Raw genomic sequence first — 12788 nt, 5'->3', positions numbered from 1 at the left:
CAGTGTTCAAGGCCAGGTTGGACACAGGGGCTTGGAGCAAGCTGCTCTAGTGGAAGGGGTCCCTGCATGTGGCAGGGGTTGGGACTGGATCAGCTTTAAGGTCCTTTCCAACCCAAACCATTCTGCATGATTCCATGGGCTCCCCATGAAGCCCAGGGTGTGATGTTAACCCTTGCAGTGGACGGACAGAAGAGGGCACCCAGGTTGGGTTGGCTGCACTGGGTAGCGAAGCCCTCCTTCCTAAGCCAAACAACGTATCCTCCTTCTCCCCACAGAGCACTTCAGCTCTCCAGGGTGGCATTGCCTGTCCTAACCTGGACTTAGAGCAGTGAATATTTGCACTGCCTCCTTTCCTGCAGAACAGGAGGGTTGGGCTGTGCAAAGTCCATTGCATATCAAAAAGATTCAAGTGGATGATGATAACAGTGTGTGCAATGGCCTTGATTTTATGCATAATAGGTGCTTGTCTGAAAACCAACCACCTGAAAACTCTGAAATGAACCTGGAATTATACATCTCCACCTTTAATTTCTTTCTATTTTTTAACATTCTTCAGAAACAGGGAAAATGAGCCTCACCAGAGGGGTTTTTATAATGGATTATGGAGAACTAATGCATTTCTCCTGATGCCCAGAGGGGTTGTGTCCATGTAGAGGAAAGGCTGAGAGAGGAGCATCTTTCTAGGGAGGCTGGTTTCCGCTGCAGCTCATGCTTTGCTTGGTAGCAGTAGTGTTTGCATTACTGTCAGGGCCAGCAGGAGCTCATTTCCCCTGTGATGAGCATGGAGATGAGAAAGGACATCACACACTGACCCCACAACCCATAGACCTGGTAATGGGAACACAGCCGAGCACTTACCACTTCTCTGGGCACCCTGTGCCAGCGCCTCAGCACCCTCACAGGGAAGAGCTTCTGCCTTATCTCCAACATGAACTTCCCCTGTTTCAGTCTGAACCCATCACCCCTTGTCCTATCACTCCAGTCCCTGATGAAGAGCCCCTCTCCAGCATCCTTGTAGCCCCCTTCAGACACTGGAAGCTGCTCTGAGGTCTCCATATGGGAGCTGCTCCAGCCCCTGGTCATCCTCATGGCCTCCTCTGGACTTGCTTCAACAGCAATAGACCAAGTCCAGAGGAGGTGGGTACATTGCGGGTGGGTTTCCTGCTTTGGCCTCACTGCTGGCTGGAGGAGGAGGAGGGTTGGAGGGCTCAGGGCTGCGTTACCTGCTGAGGTTCTGCACTGCTGTTCACATCTCCACTTGGTCTCGAAGCGGTTGCTGTTCCCTTGGCATCCCCCGAAGACAAAGGGCCGGCAGGCGTTTGCCTCTGCGTGGTAATACCAGAGCAGGGTGTAGTGCTGGCAGGAACCCTCGTCCATCGGCTGCAGGCAGGGTTCTGCAGGGGAACAACCCCCATCCACACATGTGTTGGACCCAGGGGGTAAAAGGCCACACTTTGCCACCTACATCCTCCCCCTTGGCTGGTCCAAGGACTTCCACGGCCACACAGTCAACATCTTACTCCAAAGCAATGGGGTTGGCAGAGCAAAGGGTCAACAGGGACCAAGGTGAGGCATCTGGCACTGGATTTCCATAGTGGGATGAGCATAGAATCATGGAATAGTTTGGGTTGAGAGGGACCTTCAAAGGTCATCTAGTGCAATCTCCAACATAGAAGCATAGAATCAACAGGGTTGGAAAAGCCCTTTAAGCTCATCCAGCCCAACCGATTCCAGCACTGCCAAGGCCACCACTGACCCATGGCACTGAGGCCTCGTCTCCACGCTGTGTGAACACTTGCAGGGACGGTGACTGCAGCCCTGCCCTGGGCAGCCTGTTCCAATGCCTGAGCACCCTCTGGGGCAGGAATTGTTCCTCAGCTCCATCTAAACCTGCCCTGGTGCAGCTTGAGGCCGGTTCCTCTTGTCCCATCCCTTGTTCCTTGGGAGCAGAGCCCAGCCCCTCCTGGCTCCATCCTCCTGTCAGGCAGTTGGAGGCAGCCATCAGGTCCTCTCTGAGCCTTCTCTTCTCCACACTGAATCCCCCAGGTCCCTCAGCTCCCTGTTGCTCCACGGCACTGTCCATCCCTGTGCTGCCCATCATGGTGGTGTCTGACCTTTGCAAGGGGGTGATTAACGCTTGTGTCCTGGGCAGGGTGATGTCTTTGCAGCGGTGGTTGTACTTGGGGTGTTGCTTGGGGGACTCTCACTGGACACCCTCCAATTTGTTCACCATCACCTCAATGCCCTGGGGCAAAACCAGCTCCTTTAAGCCCATTCCAAACCTCTGTTATGAGTTGAGCTGTTTTCTGGCATGTGTAACTCCTTCAGCACCACATCCCCTTAATGTCAATGCCAACAAACACTTCCCATCAGGAAGTGTCTTCCCTAAATGCCACTTAATTCAGCGCATCTCACCTGGTAATTGAGTGTGGGCTTCTTGGCGCTGGTGCTGAGAGGGACCCGTTATCTGCTGCGCCTGGGGAGCCACTGGGGAAGCAAATGCAAACCACAAGTAATGAGGGCACACAAGCAAATCAGGCACCATTTAAACAGAGATCACTGGAGCCTCACCTGGCTTTCCACCAGTTAACAAGTCCTCTTAATAAATGTCACAGAGCAACAGGCAAAGGGAGGGAGAAAGGGGCAGCAATAAAAGTCTTACTGGTGTTAAACAACCCCAAAAGGTTGGGTGTTAGTCAGAGAAAATGGAAGTATTTGTGGTTGTTTGCAGGAGATAAATGTCAGGCTGGAGTTTTTGGCTTGGAGAAGCCAGGAGCGATTGTAATCTGGCAGCAATAACGCTCCCATTGCAGAATCCTGTTAACATTTGGAGCTCCTATCCACGCTCATCACTTAGCAGAGGGATTTATGAGCCCTCCTGCCTCGGATCTGGGCTGTAATGGGATTGCTGGCTGGCGATGGCTGCAGCTCCGATTCAATCAGATGTAGTGCATCCCATTGGTCTGAAACTGCCCCGATCCCAAACGCTGCCTTCGTACAAAGTGAGGTTATAGCCAGATAGATGACGTCTTTGATGTATGACACAGACGTCAGGAGAGAGGAAGGTGGTGGGGATTTCAGTCCAGTTCTATGATTAGCTAGATTTGTGGGATTGTTTCAGTCCTTAGGAGATTACATGGGAGAAAAGTAGAGGTCATCATCAACAGGTTTGCCTTAAATCTCTTCCCAAGGCTCTGGGAAAGGTAACCACAGAATGGTTTGGGGTGGAAAGGACCATAAAGCTCATCCATTCCAACCCCTACCACAGGCAGGGACCCCTTCCACTAGAGCAGCTTGCTCCAAACCCCTGTGTCCAACCTGGCCTTGAGCACTGCCAGGGATGGGGCAGACACAGCTTCTCTGGGCACCCTGTGCCAGCGCCTCAGCACCCTCACAGGGAACAGCTTCTGCCTTATCTCCAACCTGAACTTCCCCTGTTTCAGTTTGAACCCATCACCCCTTGTCCTATCACTATAGTCCCTGATGAAGAGTCCCTCTTTGGCATCCAAAGGCAGATTGTTGCGTCCATCAGCATCCCAGGTAGTGGGCAGGCCCATAGGGCCAGGGAAAGCCACCCACAAGCCGTTACCCCATGGGGACAGGAGAAGGAGGATGCCTGCCTGGTAGCTCCTCTGTGCCAATGGGATCATACTGCTCATCAAGTCTGCATGAAGCTGGGCCAAGAATTCCCTCATTGTAATGCTCACCATGGCTCATGGTCAGAAGAAAGGGTAGATGATCTGAAATGCAGCTAAAACTGCCCCATCCCATCCTCTCCCTGCAAAGATGGCTGTTCTCAGCCAGGCAGTAAGGGATTTCTCTGTATCCATCAGGTTCATCTCCTGGGCTTTTCCACCATGACACCCACTGCATCCCAAAGTTGGTCCTGGAGCTTCCTATGCTAACATCAGCTGTGCCTATGGAGTGAGCCATGAACCTCCCTCCAGCCCATGGGCAAAATAGCAGGACATAGATTACCTCCCTATGGCTGAACACCCTTCATCCCCAAAATGATGGTTGTAGCTTGTCTGCCTGCTGCTGCTCAAGATCCTACTGGGATCTTGATAATACATGTGTATCCAGTCTTGGATCATGCTCTTGCCTTCTCCAGTTGCCTGGTGTAGATGCAGATGCAGTGTGAGGTGATGCCACAAGCTCACTGGTGCTCATGTATAGATGGATCTATATTGCATATGTCTTCAGGGCAGGACCTTGGCCCTTGTCCCCCCTTCAACACCCCCCCCCCATCTCTTGGGCAACACAAAGGAACAGAAATAGAGCTGGTTGTTTTCCCATTAGCTGTTATCAGTAGTTTTACCCATTAAAGGGTTCAGGAGGCTCTGGGCAGAAATAGTCTGTAATAGCTCGAGTGTTTGGTCTCAGAGATGTAATTTCTGGCTGATAGGAAGCTTTACTAGAGATTGGGAAGGACACAATGGGAAGAGAGGGACAAAATCAGCCTGAAAACAGCAGCCTCATACCAGCCTTTCAAATGCATCCTTTTGAAGGTGATGACCATCACTGAGGCCACACACTTTGGCTTTTCCTCACCTACCACTCCTTCCAGAGGCATCAGCTCACCTTATCTCTGAGCACGGATGAGCACAGGGGAATCACAGCATGGGACCCCCCATTGTAAATCCCATCACAGCGTTCCTTCTGCCCAGTGCCAGGGAAGAGGATTTAGCAATGGGTTCATGGAATGCTGCAGAAGATTCTGGTTGCCATGACTGGAATGATGGGAAACATGCAGTTATTCTGCTGCACTTACCTGCAATAAGTGAAGGTGGCTTCATGAAGGGCTTCAGTGAGGTCGCCACCGTGGTCATGTTCTGGGGTTTGTTAAGTGTTTCCTCCTGGCTTTCACCATCCCTTCTGCTGTGTTCCCAAGGCTGAAAATCCCCTTGGAGCTGCCTGTTGATTTCAGCTGCCTCCACACCTGTGGGTTTAATCTCTGGGTCAGTGAGGATGAGATCTGGTGCCCTAGTTTGAAAGGCATCATGATGTGACATGACAAACAGTTGTAGCTCAACAGTGACTGTCACTGCATAACACAGGGTGGGAGACCAGTCACAACACTGTGTTTGGTTGGCCAATTCCTGTAGACCATTGAGGTGTGTGGTCAAAGTAGGAAACCTATTGCTAAATCACATACAGTATAGAGAAGGGCAAGCAGTTAAGGAGACATTGTACTGCCTACTGTCTTCCCAAGGAAGGCAGCAAATGGTATGTTAAACTTAGCAATAATAAAAGCTGTTTTTGAGGAATTGGTTCCCTAGAAGTGTGTTGGGCTTCCTTGGGACCTCCATGACTGCATGGACCTCAGTGTCAGTGGGGATGGAGTCATAATCAGAACTACATGGATAATGAAATGCTGCTGGATCAGCATCTCTATGGGATAGTGCTGAGCACTGCCTGTCTTCTCAGGTAGGACTTGTTTACCCACAGGCTGGGAGTCCACAAGAAGAGTTAGCTGAGTTATACACATCCAGCTCTATGTCTGGATGTGATTGAAGCTATGGTCCCATCATCCTTCATACTGGGTATGTCTGATGCCCAGTGTCTTGAGGGACAAGCGTGATCTGGACCAGGCTGGGAGCACATTAGCAAAGCAGGTATTTTAGGAGATCTGTTTTATGGTGGATGGACAGAGTTGGCAGCTATGGGACAGTAGATATAGTGGAGTCTGACTGCATAGAATCATAGAATGGTTTGGGCTGGAAAGCACCTTAAGATCATCTAGTTCCAACCCCTGCCATGGGCAGGGATGCCTCACACTAGACCATGTCACCCAAAAGTTAAACCAAAACAAAGCAAAGTTAACCCAGAAACCTGTTTCAAAGCACTGTGGACCAGCAGACAGAATCCATCCCAGGTTAATGCTCTGTGGTGTGTCTGCTGTGGCTTTGATCTGGGTTTACTTTCCTTTGCTAAATCACCGTGTTATCTAAATGATGCAAGAAGCTGTGGCTGCCCCATCCCTGGCAGTGCTCAAGGCCAGGTTGGACAGGGATTAGGAACAACCTGCTCTAGTGGAAGGTGTCCCTGCCCGTGGCAGGGCTTGGAACTGGATGAGCTTTAAGCTCCCTTCCAACCCAAACCATTCTGGGATTCTGTGATTCTATGCTCTAAGCATGAGGGATGGAGAAGACCACATGCTCCTGGTTGAAGGATCAACCAGGCAGACAACAGGGCCCTTGGGTAACACCTGAGTCATGAAGGGTTCACCAAAGCTGCTCTTTGCAGGAGCATGGAGGCTGCTGTGTCCAAGAGCACTCACTGCGCAGGATTCACTTGCTCTGATTTATTTACATCACAGAAGCAAATGGAGGCTGAGGCAAGGGCAGATCCCAGGTACGGGAGAGGTGTTCCCATGGGTGCAGCTTTAAAAGCTGGGTGTCAAGAACAGTTTGATCCTCTCTTGCAGTAGAGGGTAACAGCAGGAGACCTCTTGGTGTCCCTTTCAATCCTGTTTTCTCCTATTCCTCTCAAGAAATACCCTCCAGAGCCAGTTGGTGATCCAGGGTCATTTTCTGCACTGAATCACAAGAAAACCCACTTATTCTTAGCAACATCTTTTCACCTACAGTTTCAGGCTGGTGAAACAAGGAGAATATCCTTTACTGCATGAATTCACATGCATTTCTCTAGATATTAGCAGCCTTACCCCTTTCGATGAGCATCCTTCCCAACTCACCTCCACAATCTGCAAACATAAGACAGGACATTGTTTGCTACTTCTTTTCCCTATGTAAATAAGATTTTCCAACAAAATCCTTATTTTTTTTATAGGCAGCACATGCTTTCATGGACTGCTTTTCATCCTTTTTCCCCTCTTCAAAGCATTCAAATATACGCCTAACATCTCTGGGCAGAAATGAATGTGGTGCTAGCTCAATGGCAAGTGGTGAACCCACTCCTTGGCCATAGGTAGACCTGATGGCCTTCAGGTAGCTGGTCTCTGCAAGGCAAGGAAAGCAAGATACCCAAAGCCTGACATCCTTGTGACACCGGGATTCTGGGGTATAAACATCCCTTAATGTGGTGGGGTTTCTTACTGTTATGGTGCTGGTTGACAGTTATTCACCACCAGAATGAAGAGGTTTGTGTGTCAAGAAGTAGAGAGGAATTGAAAGGTTGTGATTAGACAAAATGCAGCTCTAAACTTGCCCTGTAACTCAGTGCCTGTCACCAATGGGTGGGGAAGTGGAGATGAGCAGGGAGGAAAAGCTTTGCTGACAAAACAACAAGGGAATAAGTGGGAATAGACAGGGTTTAAAGGGAAGGAATTAAGAGTTAGAGTAGGAAGTCAGGACCATGGCAGAGACCTGGCAACCCAGAGGCTCACACTCATCTCGGAGCATGGAGAGGTGACGCGTCTCCACTTGCTGCTAATGGGTGATATTTGCTCTGCAGAGCCAGCATGTGCCAGCACTCAAATTGCTCCAATTTAGCTGCTGGTGTGTGTCAGAGGGTGGCCCCAAGCATGGCTCAGGGGCCAACTTACCACATCTGCCTCTCATCTCGCTCCTCACCACCTCCTTCACCTCTTCCTCCTGTGCCATGGGGGGAAAGCAGAGTTAGCAGTGATCAGCAGTGAGCAGCTCTGCTCTGGAGCCAGGCTGAGAGAGCTGGGCTGGGGCAGCCTGGAGAAGAGAAGGCTCCTGAACGGGAGACCTTAGAGCAGCTCCAGTGCCTAAAGGGGCTGCAGGAAAGCTGGAGAGGGGCTTGGGACAAGGGCCTGTAGGGACAGGCCAAGGGGAATGGCTTGAACCTGCCTGAGGGGAGACTGAGCTGAGCTCTTAGGCAGAAGCTCTTCCCTGTGAGGGTGCTGAGGCGCTGGCACAGGGTGCCCAGAGAAGCTGTGGCTGCCCCATCCCTGGCAGTGCTCAAGGCCAGGTTGGACACAGGGGCTTGGAGCAAGCTGCTCCAGTGGAAGGGGTCCCTGCCCGTGGCAGGGGTTGGAAATGTGCTGTAGCCCTACATGTAGGTGAGATGTAGCTGCACCTCCTTTTGTTCTTCTCTTCCTCCTTATCAGCTAACACAGTTCCCCATAGAACGAGACATACGGTCTCGCAGTCCCTGTTTCAGCTGAGCATCTTTCATGTGTGATGGCTGGTGTCCTACTGCACTTCACATGGTCACCACCTCTTGTGCTTTTTAAGATGTCAAATTTTGGGCCACTTTCTACATAGGGATCTGGGATCATCAACAGCCTGCATGTGGGACATCTTTACTTACAACACCCATGCTAGAACTAATCCTGCCTTGCCTCCATACACTGGAAAGATGGAAGTACCTCCTTGTGTCAGTCAAACGGCACCGAACACATTTTCTCAGGCAATAGGATGGAGACCCTAAGGGGAGCTGCAACAGGGATTTTGTCCTGACCCATGTGGGTCACCCACTCCTTCAGGATTTATAAGCAAAGGAGCAGCTTTTGCAGCAATGCCAGCTTCCTAATCTTGAAAATGGGGCACATTTCTCTATCCTGCTCTTTCTTTCTATTTCATCAATGGAAAAGGGTTGGAACCAGATGATCTTTAAGGTCCCTTCCAACCCAAACCAGTCTGGGATTCTGTTACCAGCCCTGGGGCATCGGCACCGATCCTATCTGCAAGGAGTTTGAAGCACCACAAGGAGGATGAGAGAGGAGAAATGTGCCTTGGGCTTGGCATCCTACAGCCCAGCACTGCTCCCACCCCAGGCTGTGCACATCTGATGTCCTGGGTAATGGCCAACACTCTCATTTCCCAGATACTCTCTGAATGAATCTGTTTCTCAGCATCTCCCTCCTCCCCTACACCTCTTAGGGGCAGTTTGTCCTATTTTCTCTATTCAAGCCTGTCTAATAGGATGTGATCTTGAGCTAAAGTACTCACAGAAAGACCAGGACCTCCCTTTTCTCCTTTCTGGCCGGACGGACCATTTTCACCCTGTTAAAAACACTTAAGTCATTACGAAAGCTCAGTAGATTGACCATTAAATGCTGCAAGAATAAGTGTGCCTTAGAGAGGAAAAGATAAGCTAGGAAGGGAGATGGGGAGAAAGGCTTACATGATTTCCTATAAGTTTTAGGGATATCTGTGGGTAGCTCACTGAGCAGAAAGGAATAGACTCATCCCTGTGCAAGGCAACATGAACAGAAGAGAGCTGGGTGCAGGCTCCCATGTTTTTGGGGAGCGCTGCTTTATCCATAAGGATATGTTAGCATCCTTATACATCCTATGTAAGGATGCAAACAGCTCCAGTTGAAGCCAGGTTTCTCTGCTATTTATAAAGGACCACAAAGGCTGAGGTGGAGATGTGGATAGGATATGAACCTTTGGGAACCAGATCAGGCTGGGATTGCAGCCCCAGTACTGAAACAGAGGGGGATGCTGAGGTTTGCCAAGAGGGCTTTCTGTCTCTTAGGAGAAAATACCTTGGGCAATTTTCCTTTCAGAACTGCTGAAAACTGGATTTGTTGATTAAAAATACTAAAAAATATTAAAGGAAAAGGAGCACAGGAAGCACGATCTAAATTAAAGCTGTGATAGTCATTTTTCTCAATCCACGCTTGCTTACAGGGGCTGCAGAGTGAGGAGAAATCACATTACCCTCTACCAACCCATGGAGCTAATACAATGCCACGTCCTGATGCAAAAAGGCCTTGAGTCAGTGCTGGCAGCCTGTAAGGACTGACCCAGAACATGGGTTGCAGGTTGGGATCTGGAGATTAAACTCTCATTTGTATTCTCTGATGTGTATTAAAAGGCTGAGCATTGCCCCTCTGTAGTGAGGTCCTGCACTGAGTATCGTTTTGGTCTGCCATGGTAAGCATAGTGCTGACCCAAAATATGATGTTTTATGGAAGTCTGACATAAAGAAACAGGCAGCCCACAGGGTTCAAAGCAGTTGCCCCTTTTGGAGATACCTCCAGGTAGAAGTGTGGTCAGCACTGCCCATATCCCATGCCTGGTGGATATCCAATATCCTGGTGTTCGGGAGTAAAATGCTCTCTGTGCTTTTGTGGTTGCAAGAAACACAACCCTGAACACCCATGGTCCCTGCAGCCCCAGTGCAGAGCTCTGTATTGATGCAGGTTGGTGAAGAACCCCACTGGGAAGCTCATCCTCATACTGACCCTTTCTCCTTTCTGCCCGTCCATGCCTGGTGGTCCCCTAAGGCAGAACTGAGATTTCCCTCTTTTCCCTCGTGGACCCTAGAGGAGAAGAGCAGAGCTCAGTTAGCGATGCCTAAGTACCCTCTAGAGATATCCCACAGCACCAGCTGGGGTTCTCCCCCCCTAAAGCCCAACCTGGACATCAGTAGCAGAAGACACTCAGAGCCCTCTGGATCTCAGATGCTTCCCAGATAGATATGATGGGTCACAGCCCTGGGCTTTGTCCCTTCTACCTTGGGCAACGACACAGTGTTTCCTGTGGTCCCTCCCTGCAGAAAGGATGGATGCTGCACGGGCAGAAGGCAGTTTTCCCTCTTACACTCTGTTTGTCCCAACACTGAGTTAAGAAACAGCCTCAGCAGGAGGAGAAGGCCTTGCAGATGGAGATAATCCCCTCCCACATTAGGAATGAGGGTAACCTCGCTGCTGCAGCTCAGACCCAGGGACTTCCTCTTTTAATCTAGGGAGAAGAGCAGTAACAGTGTGGGTGTGGGAAGTGGCATCCCACAGTCCCTCTTTAATCAGCATCCAAACAAAAGCCATTTGTTATCTCATACACAGCTTTCTGAGCATGCAGTGCTTGTAGCTGCTAATGTAAAAACTTCCAGCCTTTTTAAACATGCATGAGGGGATCTCACTCTTTTGACTCCTTCCTCCTCTCTGTGATTCCTTTGATACATTTTTCATTGCAAGGTATGCCATGGGGAGCAAGGGGAAGAAGAATGATGTTGCTGCTATGGTCTGAAGCTGGATCTAGTCCACTTCTTGTTGTTCTGGAAGGGTCCTTCTACACCTACACCCTATAGGGGAAGGCTGGGGGCAGTCCTTCCTATAATCAACCTGTGAAGCACTGGGTGGGATGCAGCTGTAGCTACAGGATGCTGGAGGCCCAGAGCATCCCCTGTGCGCTTGTACCATGGGGTAGATTGCTCTAGGTCAAGCCTTTATTTGATGGTGTCTCAGGACACAATACAGATGTTCAGTTTGACCGTCTTGCTGCACCACCTCCATTTTCCCCTTCCTTAATCATTTCTTCCCTAAGACTTAAAACCTGGTGTTGAGTATTTTGGTTTGTGGCTCCAAAGAGCAGGGTAACAGCTTTCCCAGCTTCCATATGGGGGAAAACCAGGTTAGGAATCAATAAAGCCTACATAGACACATTTACACCACCCAAGTCCTGCAAGTGCCTTGAAGACAGGGAGACCTTTGAGACCCAGGAGAGCTCATCTGATGAGGTCCAGACTCATTCAAACTGGGTCTGAATGGTCCCAACTTCAATCCTCAAAAGCCAAAGCAATTTTCATTGGTGTATCTCTACCAGCACAGTCCTGAGCTGCCAGATGCAGCTACACATCACCTAAATTCTCCATGTTATTGCATGTGCTTCTCACTTGGTGAAGGATATTCACTGGTGACTAGAGTTTGGAGTATCTGGCTGGAATAATTCAGCAGGGCATAACAGGAAAATCCTTCCAGACTCTCTACCTCCTTTCCTTGTCTTCAAAACACCATCTAATTCCCATTTAGAATGGGAAAACTCAAGTATTTGACAAACCATACACATATTTCTATAGGGATACATCACTCAAGGGTGAAACATGGGATGACAGATACCTGCCAGACTCAGAGGATGGCAGGAGTCAAACCAGGGCTATCCCTCACACTATGGATAGCAGCTGGTCTTTCAGGTAGTTACCCAAATCCAGCTTTTCTTTTGTTCTCAGTTTTCCATGTTATTTATGTGTTCACTTGTCCAAGCCTGAAGCTCAGCAGAGATGAGAAGGGTATTTTCATTTCCAGTCCTCTTTCACTTGACAAGTCCTTCATTACCTAATGGATGCTATCTAAGGGCGGGTGTTTAGCATTAATCTCTATCATCGTCCCCTCTGCATTGTGCTGGCAGCAGCAGGACACTCTTCATTACCATAGGATCTGGGGGCAGAGTGTTCCTGCTCATCAACAGCATTAACATGTTTTGTTTCAAAGTCTTTTTGTCACATTTAAAAGGTGCACAGCATGTCTTGCATGCAAAAACACTCATTAAGGGTGGCCCACAAACAGGGTCTGAAAGCCACCAGCTCCTTCCGAAGCCTTGGCATCCTGATCCCACATAATTAACAATGCAAAAGGTGCACTTAATGCCCAGCTAACTTGAAATTATCATCTTTCCTTTCTTGACTGAGAGGTCACATCTTACACTGCAGAGAGGCAAAGAAGAGAGGAAAGGAAAAAGAAATGAATCTCCGGTGATAAATGCACCAAGAGATGAAGTAACTTGGCCAAGATCCCACAGAAATACAACAGACTTTGCAGCCATCTCACTGTGGGACACATCAGTTTGCAAGGGGAGGGGTGATGTACGTGCACATGGTGATGTGGGGACACATCTGGGATGCTGTGTCGCGTGGGGATGTAAGGTGCCAATCTCACCATGGTTCAGGGCATGCTCACCTGTGGCCCTGGCTCACCCTGTGGCCCTTGAGGCCCATCTGGTCCAGGGACTCCAGTCTTCCCAGGCCACCCCATTTGTCCTTTGAAGCCTCCCAAGCCAGGAACTCCCTTGGTCCCCTGAGGATCACCAACAGAGAAGTTCAAGCACAGCTGGTTATAGAGACAGGCCAGC

General features: G+C 49.6%; 1 protein-coding gene across 1 annotated transcript in view; it reads right to left on the bottom strand.

Annotated features, from left to right (window-relative positions):
- LOC133208732 (collagen alpha-1(VII) chain-like) overlaps positions 1-12788 on the bottom strand; it is a 117171-nt gene that overhangs the window by 7655 nt on the left and 96728 nt on the right. The window contains exons 79-86 of the mRNA XM_061346820.1: positions 12617-12733; positions 10127-10204; positions 8883-8936; positions 7508-7556; positions 6668-6706; positions 4772-4939; positions 2416-2487; positions 1224-1394 (exon numbers count right to left, since the gene is read on the bottom strand). Of these exons, the coding sequence (XP_061202804.1) occupies positions 1224-1394; positions 2416-2487; positions 4772-4939; positions 6668-6706; positions 7508-7556; positions 8883-8936; positions 10127-10204; positions 12617-12733 (748 nt within the window). The remainder of the gene's footprint in view (positions 1-1223; positions 1395-2415; positions 2488-4771; positions 4940-6667; positions 6707-7507; positions 7557-8882; positions 8937-10126; positions 10205-12616; positions 12734-12788) is intronic.

The sequence above is a fragment of the Neopsephotus bourkii genome, unplaced genomic scaffold (genome assembly GCF_033783945.1).
Source record: "Neopsephotus bourkii isolate Nb327-2 ecotype Australia unplaced genomic scaffold, CSIRO-AGI_Nbou_v1 NB_281, whole genome shotgun sequence".
Taxonomy (NCBI): Eukaryota; Metazoa; Chordata; class Aves; order Psittaciformes; family Psittacidae; genus Neopsephotus; species Neopsephotus bourkii.
The sequence above is the reverse complement of the archived record's forward strand: the minus strand, read 5'-3'. Positions and strand labels throughout refer to the sequence as shown.